Genomic DNA, 19,350 nt, shown 5'->3' with positions numbered 1-19,350 from the left:
GAAAGGTGAGTAAAAGGACAGGGTATTGGATAAGACTGTTAAAAAACCCCCAGTTCTACAGATGCAGAGCCTTGCAATTTCTTCATAAAATAATTTTCAATAGAAACCCTACTTTGTGGTATGGGCAGGAGAGCCACTGTGAGTAAATTTGGCAGTGACATTTCCTAGTTTTTAGTGCTTCGCTACACTTATGTGAACTATGTGTGTGTGTAAGTAAATATATGGAGAATTAAATGCACATGTATACACTGGTTATATTTAGACACGAGCCATATGAATATTCAGAATTCTCTCTCTCTCCAGTGACTTCCTTTGCCTTTGGATATGGATGCCTCTTCCAAAGGATTTATTCTAAAGAAGATGCATTTTGAATTTGCTGACATAAGCCTTAGTTTGCATGTCTTGAGGTGGTGGCATTCCCTTGGGGAGCATGCTCCTATTGCACACTGATTCTGCAAGTATAGCTGCTTTAATTGCGATGAGGGCACTGGGGACACAATGAAATCTGGGGTCCTTTGATTTTGAGATAAGCAACCTAATAAAAAGTTGATGATTAACTGCTTCCTTTAAAATACTGCAAGTTGATAGACAATTACTATGTAATAATTTCTCATCTCAATACTGAGGATCCAAATGACTTCAAGTTTCCTAATTTTTTACCACGCTGTCCCCTCCCAGGCACATAGAGGGGCATAAGAAGATCTCAACTTTCATTGGAGCAAGCAGGAGTTTCTATTTCTGGCCCATTTCCTTTTAATGTCTCTTTCTCTTGGGATGACCCCAATAAAAGAAGTGAAGGCAGACCTGCAATTTGTGGTCCCAGTGCCATTTTCTCAGGCTTGTGAACTGAGAATGCCCGGGGAGGGGAGGAGGAGTCCTGCTGTGCAGCACAGGGTGTCTGTGCTCGGCTGCTGCTGCAGGTCCCGGTGACTGTGGGCTTGTGGGGGAATGTGTGTCTGCTATGCTGGCAGAGAAGGAGCTGTGGGGATGGGGGCCAGCCTGCTGTTTCATGAAGGAATTGCGCACAGCCATGATTTCAAGGCTGTTATGATCCAAAGGGAGAGTTTACCTAGGGTAAAGCTAAAGCGTGCCTTGTGTGCTTCTGCCAATGCAGGAATATCAGTGCAAGGGGTTTTGTGGAGGAAGGTGGTTTCTTCTGAACAAACCAGAAGCTACAAGGTCCTTTGAGAAGTGTAAATTATTCCAGATATTTGAAACAAAGCTGTGTAATGGAGGGAAGGGCTGTTATTCAGCAGAGCTATGCAAGCCAAAGGGAGGCTGCAATTTGCTGGTGAACCTGACTTTGCTTCAGGCCAGTCTAGTGCAGATAAGGAGGGGACAGAGCCACCTCCACTCCTCAGTCCACTGCAGGAGGAAGGGTAAAAGATGAAAAACAGAAACACAGATGTTTTTGAGAAGCTCCCATTTTCCTTTGCCAGTTCAGCAGGAGGAGTGTTGAAAGAGATGTTAAGAGCTGCTTACTGAACTTCAGTTATCCTTGCGGGGCAAGGTGGCTGGGCAGGTTGGCTTAAGGTCATGCAAACTGGCAGCCTTTTTTGCACATTTATGTAAATAAGTTAGAATACTTTGCTGCTGCAGCCCTTGAGAAAGGGTGTCAGTTCAACATAAAACAACTTTGTTGGTCATTATAGATAAGAGGTGTGTATGTGACACTTGTGTGAGGTGCAAGCTAGTGGTTACTATTACAGAATCACAGAACCAATTAGGTTGGAAAAGACCTCTGAGATCACGGAGTCCAACCTCTGACCTAACATCACCGTGTGAACTCGACTGTGGCATTAAGTGCCATGTCCAGTCTTTCCTTAAAAAGAAAAGACATTATTGGTACAGTGCTTATTCCATCCACAGTAGTTGGATGGATAGAAGTTTTTGTACTGTATTACTGTAAGGTTTATCAGTGTGGCAGTCTGTCAGTTGTCACAGCACAAAATAGTGTTGTACATTTGACTTGAAGCAGTGAGATAAAGTGTATTGAGCATATTTAAAAATGGAGGCTGTGTAATAGGTAGTGCCCTCATTTGGTTTAGGGAAAGTATTTTTAACAGTGTTATAGTGGAAACTGAAAATTACCTCTTTAATTAAGGCTGTTGACACTTTCCAGGGCTTTGTAGCTGAAAACAAGGACCAGCTTTGCCAGAATGTGAACCTGTAAAGTCTGAAGCTTTCTGTGGGTGCGGTTATCCTGTAACATTTCAGCAGTTACAGAATCACAGAATGTTCTGATCTGGAAAGGGCCCACAATGATCATTGAGTCTAGCTTTTAAATTAATATTGGCCCATAGAGGGATCAAACCCACAACACTGGTCTTAGTAGCACTGTGCTCTAACCAAATGAGCTAACCTCAGGGTTAGGTGTTTTATGTTAAAGAACAAAGGAGAAAGATACAGCTAAGTTTTGATGTGTTAGCATTTTATTCCCCCTAACAGTTTCTCTGAGGAGGCCTAGTACTCACAAAATTCAGAACTAAAGCAGGGAAGGGTTAGTGCCTGGTATTGTGATGCTGCTGTTTCTGCCTCCAGATCCAGATTAGATGTTTATATTCATCAATTCAAAAATCACCAGAAGCCAGCTGTTACTCCAAATGTCAGTTGGGTGGCATTACCCTGGGGACACTGTGGCTGAGATTGGAGAGGGGAATTGGAAGGAAGGAAATATTCATTGGTGGGGATTTTGGTAGGCAGCAGTTTCTGTGCTTAGAGGCTGGTGTGAAGAAGGCAGATGCACCATGTTTGACAGACAGGCTGGTTAAAGCAGCTTACACGGAGCAGAACCTGTATTTGAGGTTTCTGCAGTCCAATTCTTTGTTCAGCAGCTTTCTGTAACTCCAGTTGTACAGTTAAGAGCAGGTTTGTGGTTTTAAAATTGTATATAGAGTCAGTACTCCTGTCTCAAGACAGTGTGAAGAAATGATAGGGTTAAACTGTAAACAAAGAGAGGGGAAGAAAATTCTCCTTAATTGAAGATTTAGGTTTTTATCTGTACTTAAAGGTAGTCCTGAGCTCTTAATGGTATGTGATTGTTTTTCACTTGCAGGTTCCCTGATGTATTTAAATGAAGCCACTCTCCTTCACAATATCAAAGTTCGGTACAGTAAGGACAGAATTTACGTAAGTATTCTGTGTCATGACAACCAATCTAATAGAGATGTCCTTTCAAAAATTCACCAAGTGTTTCCACTTCTGGTTTTTACTCTATAACAGAACTGCTAATGTGGAAAGGTTGAGGTTGTAGGCCTTTTTTTCCTTATATTATACTTTTAGATCAGAATCCCATCTGATTTTTAGCAGGCAGAGCAGTAGGTTTTTCTCTGCATGACTGTTTGTGTGCAACCATAGCACAGCTTTCTATCACAAATGTTCCTACAGGTAACTTATTTCACTGTTAACAAAGATGGTTTTCTTCTTCATTATTTTTGAACGAAGCAAACAGGTGCCGTCTTTGACACCTCCTAGCTCAGATGTCCATCTTAATCTTTTATATTGCTATCAAATTGCCTAATTGTACTTAATGAATTCTGACTAAATTACATTTTGTCCTTGCCATCTGCCCAGATACTGACAGCTGTGAAACAGAAGATAAGAGTTTTCTTTCTTTCTTATTTTTTTCCCTAATAGAAAGCTGGCTAGGGATAATACAAAACAGTTCTACATATTTTAAAGTGTCTGTGTTAAAATAATCAACTTTTCTTTTAGCACATATTATAAAATTAATTTAGCTAAACCCTTTTATATAAATGTAAAAAGAAAGTATAATTGTTTTCTTCTGTTGCAGTTAATTTACATAGCTTTAAATTTTTTATGGCTCAAGATCATGCACCAGCTTTCAAATATAAATAAATAAAAATGGCCATTTGAATACTGCTCTGGAAAAATAATCCTTAAAGAAACCCAACCAAACAATAAAACCCCCCAAGGAAGTAAAATTCTGAATATGAACTGATCATGGGATAGGATAGTATTTTCATAAAGTAGGATAGTAGTTCATGAAGCCTTTCTTCAGTGTAAACAAGTACTACTAATATGTTGTCCAGAACACATGTATTTTCTGAAGGAAAAAAAAAAGAGACTTTTTTCAGTTTATAATTTAACTAACATTTCCCTTGTGAACAGTTTTATGCTTTTTTAAAAATCCTGGTTAACAATATTTATCTTGTTATTAAAAGGAAAGTAAATATTAGTATTTGTAACTCTTGAAGGAAAGTTTTCCTTTGGTGAAATAAGTGCTGAAAATAGAACTACTTAAGAATCGTCATATATTGTGTGATCCGGTCTTCTATTAATGTATCACACAATAGTTTCCAAATTTTAATCTTCTAGGGACATTCTCAGTAACAACAAAGCAAATAAGTTATTCAGCTGAAGGTTTACCTCATTTTTTTCAGATCTTTTCCTGAAAATCTGATTTTTAATTTGATTCTGACCCCTCTTCTTTCCTCTATGTAACCTGGCAATTATAACTGAGCTATAAGAGTTTCTTACAAAAACATTAAAAAACCCCTCTCTTCAGTCTTCCTTGTCCTATGGAAAGGTAAAAAGCAGCCTTTGTCTGAGATTCTTCTCAAATTCCTTCTCTGTAAGAGAACATTTGCATTCTGTATTTCTCTCTGTGGAAGCAGCTATAGCTAATTTTCTTTTGGCTGAATGCTTTTATTGCCTGGCTTGAATGCATTCCCAGGCAGGATCCTGTCAGTCCTTCCTGCTGAGTTGCTTCCATTAGATATTGAAAAGCTTCTTACTGGAGGACAGTGTGTTATGCTGTCCATGAGCTTAGTTTATTCACATTTGAGCAGGAGGTTTTGGCGTCCTGTCCTTGATCCAGTAATGCAGACAATAGGAAATCATTTAAAAGGAGACTGGGAGAAAGGTCAGATTCAGGACATACTCCACAGCTCGGTGGTTAGGGAATTTTCCCAGGATAATTTCATAGAAATGCTGAGAAGATAATTAAAGGAACTGTAAAAATATATCCTGTCTTGTGTTTGCATTAGCTAGAGAGGATCATAAATGCAATTGTTATATGGAGGCTATAGTCTGTAATAGTAATAGACAACTGCTGTTAACCACTTGCTTGGATACTGCCTAGTAATTTGCTGTTCATTGTTTTCTTCACAGACCTATGTAGCCAACATTCTCATTGCAGTGAATCCATACTTTGATATACCTAAGTTTTACTCTTCAGATACTATTAAAAAGTACCAGGGTAGATCGCTGGGAACATTGCCACCACATGTTTTTGCAATTGGTATGTATTGAGCCTGTATTTGTCTCTTAAAAAACAAACATTTAATACTTCAGAGTTATCTGTAAATTGCCACCTGTAGCAGTAATTAACTTATTTTGAACTATTATAAAATAAAACCACTAATGGCTAAAATTGCAAATCTTCTCATCTTTTTGAAGAACTATTAAATAAGCAACTGTGACAACTCTATTAGGATTATTCTGCACTTCCAGTGTTTTAAATATACTGTCTAAGCAATTTAAATATAATTTGCAACCATTAAAAAAGCCTAAAAAAGAAATAAAGAAATTCAAATTTTATAAGGGAAAAAGGTGTAATAATGATTGGCACTGTCTTTCAGTGTAGTAATTTTCTTTGCCTTAAATTATGTTGCCAGAGCACATTGACTGTTTCCTTTTATATGCTTGTGTTACAGACAGAAAGTACATTGAAATGTTATTTATGGCTTAAACTGATTTCAGTCACTTTTGAAAATAAAAAATAATTGGAAACTACAATCAAAGTTTGACATGTTAAAGGCCTTCTCACTATTTTGTATTTTATTTTGAAATAAAAGTATAATTAGCTGGAGTTTTAGTACCTGCTGCATAATAAGAGAGATTTTTTCCCAAGTTTCCTCAGATGTTACTTGTTGCAAAGTACAACTGAAAGTTTCCCTTTAAAATATATATATAAAATTAACACAGATTACTATTTTGCAAATACATTTCATTAAAAAGATTTAGCTCTAGATTGTTGATTTTGTTTTGTTTTATTCTGGAAAAAGTTGAGTAAGCCTTTGTTTCCAAGGCTTCGATTTCTTACGTGTCAGTGTTGGAAGAATTACAACTGTAGTATAAATGAAAGGAAAACAGAATTTAATATAATTAATTTAATTGTAAACATTTAGTTTCTATTCCTGAAAATGTTACATTTTAATTTTCTGCATTGTAGCTTAACTTTATCCTTGCAATTCTGCTGAGTATTAATTTTTGTCATGTTAACCATATTCTTCTTTTTAAGCTGATAAAGCATTCCGTGATATGAAAGTGCTTAAGATGAGTCAATCCATCATAGTCTCTGGAGAATCAGGAGCTGGCAAGACAGAAAACACTAAATTTGTTTTGAGGTTTGTATGTTGCACCAAAGTTAGTATGTGAATCTCTTGTGTTTCTGCATTTGGTTGACATAGAAGCAGAGCAAACTAAGGTCATCAGTGGGTATAAGATACAATTCAGTAAGATATGTATTAGTTTCTATGGGCACTTTATTACAAGAAATTGAGATAAAAGCTGACATGATAATGTGCAGAAATAGCTACATACTCACAGAAACTTTAACTCAATTGTAGTGACATCATGTAGTTATTATGGTTTATGATACAGTCATTTTGGTATTGCACATTTGGTAATGTGGTTGATCAAAAATGTAATTAGACATATTAACTGTATCTTGCAAGACACTGTTGGTTTTGCCATAAATGTATATTTCTGTGTTCCCCCTGAGGTTTTTTTTTTCAGTTTGTTTGAGTATCTTTTTAACTTTAAAATACTTTACCCAAGTTTACTGAGTAAGACTGAATAGTGGTATTTATTTATTTATTGATGTTCATGTGCAACCAATACTAAATCAAGTGTATTAAATTATATGGAAAGCCATATTGCTGATATATATCAGCCTTGCTTCCATATCTGCATTATCTTTTAATGGCTTTTTATCACTGTGGAACACTAACTAGAAAGAACTGCTCCTTTAAATACACCTATATCAATAGGTGACCTGATGATGCAGGGAAGCACAGTGTGGGCAGTGTAAACATGCTCCCTTGACATGCCTTGGACTTGTTTCCCTCTATAAATATTTAATTCCTTTTTCCCTAAAATAATGTATTTTCTAGTATTTCTCTACAGTAGAGGTATTATTTTCCACATCCCGTGAAGAATTGTCACAACTGCCTGTCTGTCCTTCATACTGCTCTGCACTTGCCCTGTGCAACCTTTCATAGATAGCTGTAAGAATTACTGCAAGGTGCTGGCAATGATTTTTTACAAGGGACATCTGATTCTATTCCTGATAAGAGTAACAGAAAAAGACAGCAGGCACTGGAAGAATATCTCACAAGAGATGCTCTTAAAGGAGATTATTCTTCCACTTCTCAGCAAAGGAAGAGCTCATTATACAACAAGCAAATATCATTGCTGCTGCTTCTCTCCACCATAGAGTCCCTCTACAAAACATAACTGAGTTTTAAAAGCTGGAAGATTTTACCCTTGTGGGTTTAGAAAGTAAAAGGTGCTAGTACAGCTCCTTTAGTACTTGTAAAATCTTTTGGAAAGCCCCATTTTCAAGAGCTGTTTTTAACTTGTCCCAGATTCACTTGTGAATTTCCAGAAAGCATGCCCTATGAGCAGGGAAAAAAAAATTAAAAAAGACTGGGACTTTGGAGCAAGTAGATTGTGGTTCTAGTTTCTAATTCTTGCTTCAATTGCTAAATTGAATCCTGCCTTAATTGTACACTTGTAATTCCTTATCCTTACCATCTCCATGTGGATTTTTATTAACACTGATAGTTATGAATACAGAAACAGTATGGATGGCAACAGTCTTAAATTCAGGAAATAGACATGAAACCTAATGTATTTAATAAGATTATTAATAAATACAGATAATACAGTAATAGTTTGATTATATTTCTATTAAACTGTAATTTCCATATGTATGTTGAAAAGAAATTTCTAGCAGGCCTTGGAGTATTGAAAAAAATTGGAAGTGTGCAAGAATATTTTTGTTTTAACAAAAAAAGAAAAGTTAAAAGTTTAAAGTAAAGTTAATTTCAAAGTGCATAGGTATTTGAAACTTAAAATCAGAATGCCTTTCATATAGTAATTAGTTAGTATTTGTGCACAGCCATGTTAAACCCTGCTTAAGTGAGGAAACCTGACATGAGACGAATGATACTGATTTTTTTTATCTTACTTTACAGGTATTTGACAGAATCCTATGGCAGTGGCCAAGATATTGATGATAGAATTGTAGAAGGTATTGAAGTTTCTTTCATTTAACTAAAGGTTCCAACATTATTGTTTTTTTTCAGAAATGTGACTCAACAGCAAGCGAATAAAAGTAGCATAGAAATGCTATCAGAATTTCTAGAGCATAATTTATAGGTAGTTGATCTTGATCCTAGGTTTTGAAACATTTTTTATTTGTAATTCCCTTTATTTATTATAGGGAATGCTGTCATTTATCTAGAAAACGTTTATGTGTGTGTTTGCATTGAGCTTTACACATATAATGTACTCAAGGTGGTACCCGAAATGGAATTTTCAACTGCTTAGAATCTGCAAGGACAAGATTGTTTTTTCATTACTATCTGTTAGTACCAGGAAAATATAATTCCTCCTCCTCATTATCAAGTTCTCAAAGTCAAATAAGGTAGGGAAGTTCTTTTAAATTATGATTCTGGATCGTATTTCTGTTATAATATTTTTTGTCAGAAATCACATAATTCAGAACAGCCCTTTGACTGTATCTATCTTTACAGTAGACTCCAAACAAGGTGAAGAAAGACTGTGTTGATCCTTCTCATTGAGCCTCTTGAATGTTGCATATACTTCCTAATTGAACAGAAAATAGCTTTTTGAGAAAACAGAAATACCTGAAGAACAAACAACCTTCAGCCAACCTAATAATTCCTCACACATCAGTTTTAGTCCTCTATAGCATAGCATACATTTATTTTGAAATTTCTTGACTCTGTGTCTTTTTCTTAAAAAAATAATTTACTTTTGCTTTAAATTTTCCTGCTTTCAAATTTGAACCACTTATTCAAGAGAAGTACTTCAGGCTTTAATCTCTTGTTGCTGTAGGTCTGCTTAAACCAGTTCCTTAGTGAAATCCACTGTGTACTAAGGGAACTCAGAAAGTGGGCAAGAGTTGTATAATGCCTGATGCAAATTAATTGGTACTTGTAGGTATTCCTCAAAGAGTTTGGGCTTTTTAATTTAGAACAGCATCTGATGCATGAAGGTTTTTAGGCGTGATTTTAATGAATATGCTTGTGGCATATGTATTACTAGAGGAACCTTCAGTCTAGCTGAATGACTTTGTGCAATTTGGTTTTGTTCATAATCCTTTCTTTAAAACTTCATATTACACAAAATGCCTGAATAGTTATCAAAGATCTTGTAAGAAGTCAGATTTGCATTTTTATGAACTTTAATTGTTAAAAAAATGAAAATACAGCCAAACAAAAAAGGTTAATTCTCATGTCCTATTACATGATGCATTATCACCCACATTTTATCCAAGCATTGATGTCATTCCTTCATTCTTTAATTTTTGTAGGAGCAGATATTTAAATGGTTGTCAGTGGAGTTTTAAATCTGAGTTTCCACTCACTTAGTTTCCAGTGCTTTTTTTTAGCTAGAAGCCTTAAAATATCTTGCTGATATTTTAGTGGTTTATTGTTAATGTGATTTAGTAAACTATTTTTCTTTGATCTTCAAAGCTACTAAAGAGCAGTCTTTCAGAGGCCTTCTATTTCATAATTAATAAGCAGTTTCAAACTGTTTGACTGTGCATGACATTTGTAGGAGTGTGTATATATATGGCTATGAGAATTAGATTGTTTGCTGCCACTCTTTCTGTATGGGCTTTAACATGCTGAAAAGCAGCAGCCAGTAAAAAATGAAATCAGTCAGTCACTTAATTGACCTAATTTGAAAGGACAGTGTTAAGTGGTTTTTGAAATCTACAGACTTTTCTAATATGATATTTATTAATTTCCAAGTCAATCTAATACATTGCATGCATGACATTTAAGTGGCATTTTTGTCTGTGGAATAAGTGGGCAGTTTAGATTTCATGAATAATAAATAATTGGGAAGCATCAAATTCTGTGCTGTCTCATGTAGTTTGTGTATCAGTTATTTACCTACTTCCTATAGAAGAACATCACTGAATAACTTTTGGTATTTATTTGTCTCTCAATTTCTTGCAGTATTGATTCAAGTACATTGCATTGTTACAAGACACTTAAGTACTTAATTTTATGTTCCACCACAATATATCCAGTATAATTTGCAAAATATATTATTCTTAATAGGTAATATTTTTCCTTTGATTTTCCAACCTTATTCCAAATAAGTTCCCCAGTTAATTGTATTTGTTCTCTCTTTCTTTTTGGTAGTTTCCTGATTGAATTTTAACACTACAAAAATTAATTTTTTTAAACAGCAAATCCCCTATTAGAAGCTTTTGGAAATGCAAAGACTGTTCGAAACAACAACAGCAGTCGTTTTGGGAAATTTGTTGAAATTCACTTCAATGAAAAGGTACTGGAATTTTGTCACAGATAACCAGTGATGGTTTTTTTTGCCATATAATGGAAATGCTAGACTGGCAGGAGGCTGAACAGACTTAATAGTCTTGCAGCAAATAGCCACTGTCCTACTTTACAGATTTGATCTGAATTGTGTCACCTTGAAAGAAAAACCAGCGCCACACTGTACTGTCTCATTACTGGAAAGCAGTGGCAACTCAGTAGGAAAATTGCTTCCACCAACAAAAGATTAAAAATGGGTCCCTTCATTGCATATGTGAGTCTTCTCATATGAAGACTAACTCACTTGCTGTTAGGTATCCATCCATTCCTTTAATGCTCAACTAAGTGTAAGTTATGTATTAGACATAAATGTATTTTGACTTCAAACTTTTTTATGTATTTGTATGAAATTTTGGGACCTTACATCGTAATCTGTGTATGACAGAAGTCAAGGAATTGGTTTTTTGATAAAAGTACTATTCAACTGTGTATCTTAAGAAAAATTTTCTTTGTTCAGGTGTAGTTTTGTTTGGGTGGGATATGTATACACACATTCCAAAATTAAGGATGGCTGTATGGTTGGTCAGTATCTCTAAGTTGAAGACTCCTGTGAGTCTGAGATGAGACTCAAAAAAGTCTCAGATGAGACTCAAAAAGATGAGGAAGCATGTATGTAATCTCCAGAGACTCCGTTCTCTGGAGATTACATACATGCTTCCTCATCTTTTTGACTGAGGACAGACAAATTGCAAGAATTTGTTTCTTTTCCTGCAGACTTAAAGCTCATTTGTTTTGTCTTGAGCTTGCAGTCTTTTCCTAAGTTTTCATCACTTGGCTTGTAATTTAACTTCAGAGCTTTTGTTAATAGCTTACCTAGTAAATAACCAAATTTCTTTGTGGGGAGAGGGACTACCCATCAACACTTACATGGTGTTTCAGCTGAATTACTTCAGCTGAAGCAAATAGCCCTCTGAGTATCTTCAGAAAGTGCTTCAAAGCTTGTTTCAGCTTACCACTGCAAGATCAATGTGTTTACTTGAGCCCCTTTTTTACAAGGCATCACTTCTCACTTTATGGTCACCTTTTTAGGTCCGGTTTCTCAAAGTGACATGAGTACAGACTGAGACCTCCTGAATAAGGGAATGACTGCATAACTGCAATCAAATTTGTCAGTCAGTTAATCCTTTTTAGTTCCTGTAATGGCCATTAAGTTCAGGAATTTCCTTGCAATTTAGATTTCTCTAGGCACAGGGAATTTTATCATAGGCCAGATAAGAAATAGCTCTCAAAAATCTGTGTCAGAATTCCTTCTCAATAAAGAAGTGCAATGTTGGAAGTAAAATGTTGTGTCATAATTAATTTGCCTAAGATGTTGTCCAAATATGTACTCTATAATTTGAACCCTTTTATTTTACATGAATCTCAGTGAAATGCAGCTAAAGAAGGCTGTAGTAGCACTGTCATACAGAAAGTGTAAGGATGGCTGTAGCAATGCTCTTTGCAGTAACTCCTGCGGTTCTGCTATGGATTTCTGCTTTTTGGGGTGAAGAAGACCTTTCTTTTAAGAAGAGTGTATGTATATACAATACATGAGCTGGGGAGAGAAGTAATGGTAAAGGCAATGGGTTTTTTTTTGCTAGGCTTAATATGTATTAAGCTTTTAATCTTTTTTGGAGCAGTTTCTATTGAGCAAGTCATGATCAGGCAAAAGTAAATTGAAAACCTGAATCTTAAATAATGCTATAAATAGTCAGATAATCAGAAAAATATTTCTTCTTCCTAGAACTCGGTGGTTGGTGGATTTGTGTCACACTACCTTCTGGAGAAATCTAGGATCTGTGTGCAAGGCAAAGAAGAGAGGAATTATCATATCTTTTACAGGCTTTGTGCTGGTGCTCCAGAAGACATTAGGGAAAAGCTATATTTAAGCTCTCCTGACAACTTTAGGGTGAGTAGCAGAGTCAGCATTTGTAAAGTTTGTCATATCGTCATATGTGGATTTTTCATATAGATCATATTAAAATCTCTATTTCTTATCTTTGACAGACTCATTATAATTAAAAAACCAGATTTTCTTTTTGTTAAATCTATTTGATCTTGGAATAAAGCTACCTGACATTTTTCTTTACTGGAAGAATTCCTATACTTTGTCTTAAAATTGAGAAATCTGTGCTTTTCCAGAAAATGTACTGTTGCATGCCCAGCTATTAGTAATGTTGTTATGGGCTCTTCTAGAGATGTAAAGTGTGAATTTCTTTAGTGCAAATCAAATCTCCTGGTAAATACCAGTCAGTTCTTTCCTTGTGTTCTGTCATTTGTTTCCATCTCTACCATTTCTTGCCTTATATTTGGCTTGGAACATTATGGAAGCGGAATTTTGTGTATTCCTGAAGTACACAGACCAAATCTCTTAGGTTTTGAAGGGTTTTGTAATACAACAATGTGGAATTACAAGGACATAAGTTAAATGACTGTCATCTCTTTAGACTTCCTTGATCTTAAATGAGATGAGAAGCACTGCAAACAAAGAATTAAGTTATTGTGCTGACTGTTTTCTTTGTTGGTTGATCTTCCTACTTGTTCTAAATAAAACTTGGACTGTGCTTATAGGTTGCTTTCCCTTTTGTACTCAGTTCCATCAAAATTCAGCAGAGGGCTAGAACCCTAAATATACAAATGTCCTGCCAGTTTTGTGCAAAGCAAAAGGTGAGACCTGAATCAGTGCACTCTCTTTGGGGAAGGTGGGGGTGCCCTGCTCACCAAACAGGCGACTGCTGCCCCTTGGCTTGGCCAAGTCAGTTTCTCCTTATGGATGAGCCAGGAAATGGGCACAGAGCTGCACTTCCACATTGTGTGCACTGTACATTTGTACTGTGGTATCAAGGTGATCTTGCTCTCTAAAAGCCATGACAATATTCTAGGACAAGTATCCTTACTTTCTCAAGGCATTCTCTAGGCATTCATAGACCTTATTTCTTTAAATATTTAGTTTGTATCTTTTTATATTTTTTCTATCTGTACTCACCTGTGTGATGGAAACTTGTTCTGATGCTTATTAGGAAAGAACTGCTTCCATTCCCTAGAAGGAAAGTTTTTCTTTTGAAACACTCAACAAACACAATACTTAAGAACACCCAACACCGTTTATATTTGTAAAATGTGGAGCTAGTTTTCAAAACTTTCTTTTTTACTCTGCAGTTACTCCATGCAGTATTCTCTTGTATGATTTAAAGCTAAAATGTTGAACAGATTTTCAAGTACATGTTTTTATTGTGCAGTCACTTTTCCATTAAAATTTATTTCTTGAAGTTAATAGATTTTATTTCTAGAATATGCTGCCTACACACCTTGGGGATTTTTTTGAAAATCAAGAATTCTGCTCATGCGAGAACCCAAGGTTGTAGATGTCAGGGTGAGAGTTAAAACCTTCTTAAAATCAGGCTGATGCAGGATAGTACTTAACAGCCTGAGTTCTTTTACAGAGGACGTTTTCTTGCATATTTCATGTATAAAGAGTCTGTAGGCACACCAGCCTTATCATACTGTGACCTTTTTTTGACTTCTACTAAGACTATAGCTGGCACTTTAGTTTCCATTAAGGATTTTATTGCTTTATCATAAGTTAGTATTTGAATTCTGACTTTCTTGCATGTGAAAGGTCCACTCTGCATGTTAAATTACAAAACTTTAATGCAGCTTTTTTCTGTCTCTTAAAGTAGATTATCTTTAATTAAAAACCAAACAAACAAAACCTTAGGATATTTTTCATCTTTGTAAGCTTGTAAATGAATTTAAATATTCTTAAAGTTTATTACCCGTATTGCACTAAATTTTCATCAAGGTCCATTTTATAGCAGATTTTTAGGAAAACAAAAATTTAAAAGATAATTTTCCTCCTAAATTTGCATTTCTTTTGTCAAGATGATTTTTGTGTTCTTTGTTCTCATTTGCTACTTCAGTTTTCATCATGAAATGGTTCTGACTAAGCATACTTGTGTCACTTTTTTTTACCACATTTTGTTGACTGCATATGTGTTTCAGAGTTCATAGAAATGCCATCTTTCAAGCTTTTGATAATAGATTGTGATATTACACAAGGCAAAGTTGGATGATTGATCAGTATTTTCCAATCAGTACTAAATTTTACAGGAAAGATAAAAAACCTCAAACTCTAAAATTGCTTATTTAGAAAAGCTAATCCCTTAAGTCACATTGCATTGGCTCTATTGTGCCCCTTGCCTTGAGCCTTATGGCTTATTGAGTCAAAGTCCAAATTAGGGCCAGCTGGAGTTCTAAGACTCAAGCCTGGTTTCTTTAAAGTACACTTTGTTAGAAATAGGACCATCTCAAATTTAAGGTGGTTTTTTTTTTTTGTTTGTTTTGTTTTGGTTTGGGTTTTTTTGTGGTTGGTTTTTTTTTTTTGTTTTTTGTGGTTTTTCGGGGGGGTTTGGTTTTTTTTTTCTTTTTCAAAGAAGCAAAATATTTTTAAAAGATAGAGGATAACTTAATTCTCTTTAATCTTTGGGCTTGCTTCCCTTTGACTTAAGTGATCCCTTGGAATCTCCTCCCCATCCATTTGGCCATCATGGCATAGGGACACATTGCTCTGGGCATGTAAACCAAGGCACTACATTGGCTGCACTTGCCTGACCTGTCCTCTGGATTGCAGCAGCATGGATGGCCATTACCTCTGTATTAGTTCATCCTTCCCCTGCAGGTTCCCTGGGGTAGTGAGAATTTACTTGGCCAAGGATTATGCAAATAGCCCTGCAGTTCTGCAGGTTTCTTACACACCCATTCTCCAGCACAACCCACATTAAAGCGTGCAGTCCTGGGAGCTGTGCTTTAGGTTGCCCTGTAAAAGTTTTCAGAAATTCAAGGTCACGAGGAAAGCCTGTGCTGAACCTTGTAGGTCTTGGTGCCTTGGACTGAATCACATGGCTGTGAAAGTAAAGCTGCACAGTAATTCTGGAGTAATTCTTTACCTGGAGAACAGTAAATGGGGATGAGAAGCTGAACTTTTTTCTCATCTAAATTTCAGGAAGAGAAGTGAAATTGCCTTATGTTTGAGTTGCTGAAGTTACAATAGTGTGTTATACTTCACAAAAAAAAAAAAAAAAAGGTCAGGCAAACCATACAAACCAAACCCCAAGTACAATGGTATTTAGATGTACTGTATGATAACCTGAAACTGTGTATTTGTGTTTTTTAAAAATATAATTTCTCCCTAATTTAATATATAAATTTACTCAAGGTTTTAGCTTTCAAATGAAAGCCATTATCTTGTGATTAAATGTCTTTTATGTAGGTTATCATTTAATACCATGCTGGTTCACATTCTCAACCTGTCAGATAAGTTTCCACGCTCTCTTTTTGAAAAATATGACCTTTTTCACTTCTCATCCCCAGTTTCTGGGATTGTGTTACTAATGCTGTAAAACAGGGATATATTGTGTTTAAAATACACTGTGATTTGCATTCTTATTGACTGATAAAGAAAACTTCTGTACTTTGTTAAACACTAAGCTAGCTTTGAACAGTTGTCACTTTGTTTTAATATTAAATTTGTCACCAAGTTTTCTTCTGCTGTTAGAAATGCTTTGAAGAATATTTTGAGGTTTTGGAATTTTGCATGTAAATTTTAATCAGAGAGTAGAATTGTCTGTGTTCACCTCTTAGAAAACATCTTTGTTCAATTAAAGAGTAAAGAATCAGTTCACTTCCTTCAGACAAAGGGCTCTGTCCAAGCTTTTGGACAGAGTTCTTACATTCAGATGAACAAATCAGAAAGGAAAAGCTGGTGATCCCATTTTTCAGAAAGCAACAGTAATTATTTAAATCTAAATTCAGTCTGATTTACTGAACAGTAAATCTGAGATTACTATACAACATAAGGTGGATATCAGAAGCCAGGTTCAAAATAAGGCTTCCACTTAGACCATGCTGTAAGCTTTAAATCTTCTTCAGACTTTTTAATACACTATGTCTCCTACTACCTATAGAAATATTTGGTGAGGAAAAATTAGTAGTTTCATATTACGTATGCCAGAAAAGGAATGTTTTTGGTTCCTAATTTTGGTTGTCTTTTCTGTAATCCTGGACTCCTTGCATAGGTGTAATAAAATCAAAAAGTAAGAAAATATTGTGTAGCTTAATGAATATCCCATTGTGTCAAAAAGTGTTTTGGTTGTCAAAATCAAGAAACTTTCAATAGAAGTTTGCTACTGTTGCAGTTCTTTAATTTTGTAGATGTAAATAAATATATTTTCAAGGAATGAATTATGAGCACTTCTCATGTTGTTTGTATCAAATGGTTAAATCAAGCTATGTAGGGCAAGCCTTAAATAAAAGCATATGTTTTCCTTACTTCTATCTTTAACTATGCATTTCCACTTTTTTATTGTTACAGTATTTAAATCGAGGCTGTACCAGATTCTTCGCTAACAAAGAAACAGACAAGCAGATTTTGCAAAATCGCAAGAGTCCTGAGGTAAGTTTTTATCTTAGTTAGTTTATATTGTTAAATAATGGAGATAGAGTTGAAAGTGATTACAATTTTATAGTGTGGAATGAAATGTTCATTTTACACATCTTTATAGGTCTAAGAGGGTACTCTCCAAGATGCTGTATTGAGAACTCTGCTTTGGAGTTCAGTGCTAGAAATACATTTTAACATGCATCATAAAATCCCAAATGGAACAGTGTATATAAAATGGTTTCGTCTTCATTCTTATAATAACATAACACTTAATGATGCAGCTTGTCTTCTGTGGAAAACAAAAGTCTAATACTTTTGTAATTTTCTTTTTAAAAATCCTAACTACTGGTAGAAATAGGTCAAAAGCAATGTTTTTTCTGGAGCCATTTTTACTATGTGGAGTTTTGAAATGATGCTCCAAACTGTTTCTATAAATCAGTAGTGCAACCTCACTTCTAGCCATGACTATATTCTCCTCCTCAGTGCACTTTAAAGGTTTTTGTTTTCCCCTTGCTATTAACTGCTAGTTATGCCAGAGCATGGAATTTCCCGGTTGAAGGTCTGAAGCTTCAAAACTTTTTTATACCTCCTTGCTCCATCTCTGTTTGCATTTTTTAGAACTGGAATTACCAGAATTTGAGCACTTAAACATTTGAGCTGTTCACATGAGGATACTAAAGAATTTGTTCTGAATTAATAGTATATATGAATTGGAAGTTATTAAAACACTTAATTAAACTTCTACTCTGTTCTCTAATAAAATTTTCATCTACTCAAAGTATGAAATTCACATTTGTGTAGCTGGAAGGTATTTCAAATATTAATGAAATCCATATTTGTGATTCAGTAGCAGGGTAAGCTGCATATATATCTGACAAAAATAACTTAAGAGTCTCATTCCACCAAGTGGTCATGCCATCTCTTTCACAACGTGGTCTTGGGGCTTGTGCTCAACTACAAGAGACTGTATAGATAATTCCTTTCCTCAAGTCAACATTGTCAAGTCTGCCCCTGGATTTCTAGTGGTTGTATTATTGTAACACTCAGCATATAGTCCTGACTTCTGTTGTTAAATGTAGGCTATTTTCTTTAATCAGGGAGGATGGAAAATCAGATACAAAAATACTTATTTGACATCACTGTGAGGCAGAAGGCTGGTAGATACAAGCATATAGGCTAGCATTGGGGAATTTTGCCTCAGTTTACCCAATTTGCCTTTCACAAAGAATTGTAGTGAGTAGACACAGAGTATCAACATTCACTTATTTTTTCTTCTGGAAGATGAACCTGTGCAATTTTCTGTTATTGATGTGATTTACAGGTGGGTGTTGTCATAAAACTGGTCCTCTGATGAACTTGAAATAAGAGAAGACTTGATTTGAAATAAGTGTTTGTCTAAATTAAAACATATTCACAGAATAGTTCTGAAAATATATATAAGACATGAAGTAGCAGAACATATAATACCATAATACTTACATGTAACTGCCATATTCATTTGAAGGCTCAACAAAGGATCAAAGTTAAATTATATTTAAACCTAGTATAGCTGTTTAGACAGGAAATATATTGTCTTGTTCAGGTTTTTAAATTGGAAGTTTCGTATTTACTGTCATTTTATTAAAAATATTAAGATTGTTTTTTGAATAAAAGTATCTGGAATAGTCAATTAATACTTCAATTATTTTTGTGTTTTCCTTATCAGGAAGATGAGGTGATCATTTTATATAATTAACATGTAGTTTAATGTTATTGATGTGCCTACATGTTGTGTGAAGTGAATTTTTCAGATGCATGTGGTGTTTTGTTTTGATAAAAATCACGTTAGCTTATTTGACAATACAAGGCTTTTATTTAGTAAATTATTCTTTTTAATTGATAACATTTAAAAATGAGTAAAGACGTAGCTCAGTCTGTGCATGTCCATGTAGTTTTTGATTGCATGCAGATGTGTTACTTTCTACTATTTAAACTGGTTTATAGCTAAAATAGCTTTCAATGTATTTAAATTTGAAAAATCAGCAAAATATTAAATTAGTATTTCAGAACATAGTTAGTATTCTTCTAAGCCATAGACCACTGCAAACAACTTTTCTGTTTCTTAATTACACCAAGAAGTTAACTAGTATATTTCTCTAAATAAGCCTGTTTATAATAGGGAAAATGCTCCTGCTTCTGATTTGTCCTGTACTCCTGTCCTTCTGTCATCCTATTGCAAGGACCTCTATCTTTTTTCAGCTGCTTGGGTTAGAAGGATTCCTTTGTATTAAATGCTCCAATAGCTCCCTTAGCCAAAGTCTTCCT

The 19,350-nt window shown here is 35.0% G+C and overlaps 1 protein-coding gene across 3 annotated transcripts in view; it reads left to right on the top strand.

Annotated features, from left to right (window-relative positions):
- The window catches only part of MYO6 (myosin VI), a 103,410-nt gene that overhangs the window by 36,977 nt on the left and 47,083 nt on the right, over positions 1-19,350 (top strand). For all 3 annotated transcript variants that reach the window (XM_066547404.1, XM_066547403.1, XM_066547401.1), the window contains exons 4-10: positions 3,056-3,129; positions 5,134-5,263; positions 6,266-6,371; positions 8,226-8,281; positions 10,481-10,578; positions 12,352-12,516; positions 16,978-17,058. In XM_066547404.1, the coding sequence (XP_066403501.1) occupies positions 3,056-3,129; positions 5,134-5,263; positions 6,266-6,371; positions 8,226-8,281; positions 10,481-10,578; positions 12,352-12,516; positions 16,978-17,058 (710 nt within the window). The remainder of the gene's footprint in view (positions 1-3,055; positions 3,130-5,133; positions 5,264-6,265; positions 6,372-8,225; positions 8,282-10,480; positions 10,579-12,351; positions 12,517-16,977; positions 17,059-19,350) is intronic.

The sequence above is a fragment of the Molothrus aeneus genome, chromosome 3 (assembly GCF_037042795.1).
Source record: "Molothrus aeneus isolate 106 chromosome 3, BPBGC_Maene_1.0, whole genome shotgun sequence".
Taxonomy (NCBI): Eukaryota; Metazoa; Chordata; class Aves; order Passeriformes; family Icteridae; genus Molothrus; species Molothrus aeneus.
The sequence above is the reverse complement of the archived record's forward strand: the minus strand, read 5'-3'. Positions and strand labels throughout refer to the sequence as shown.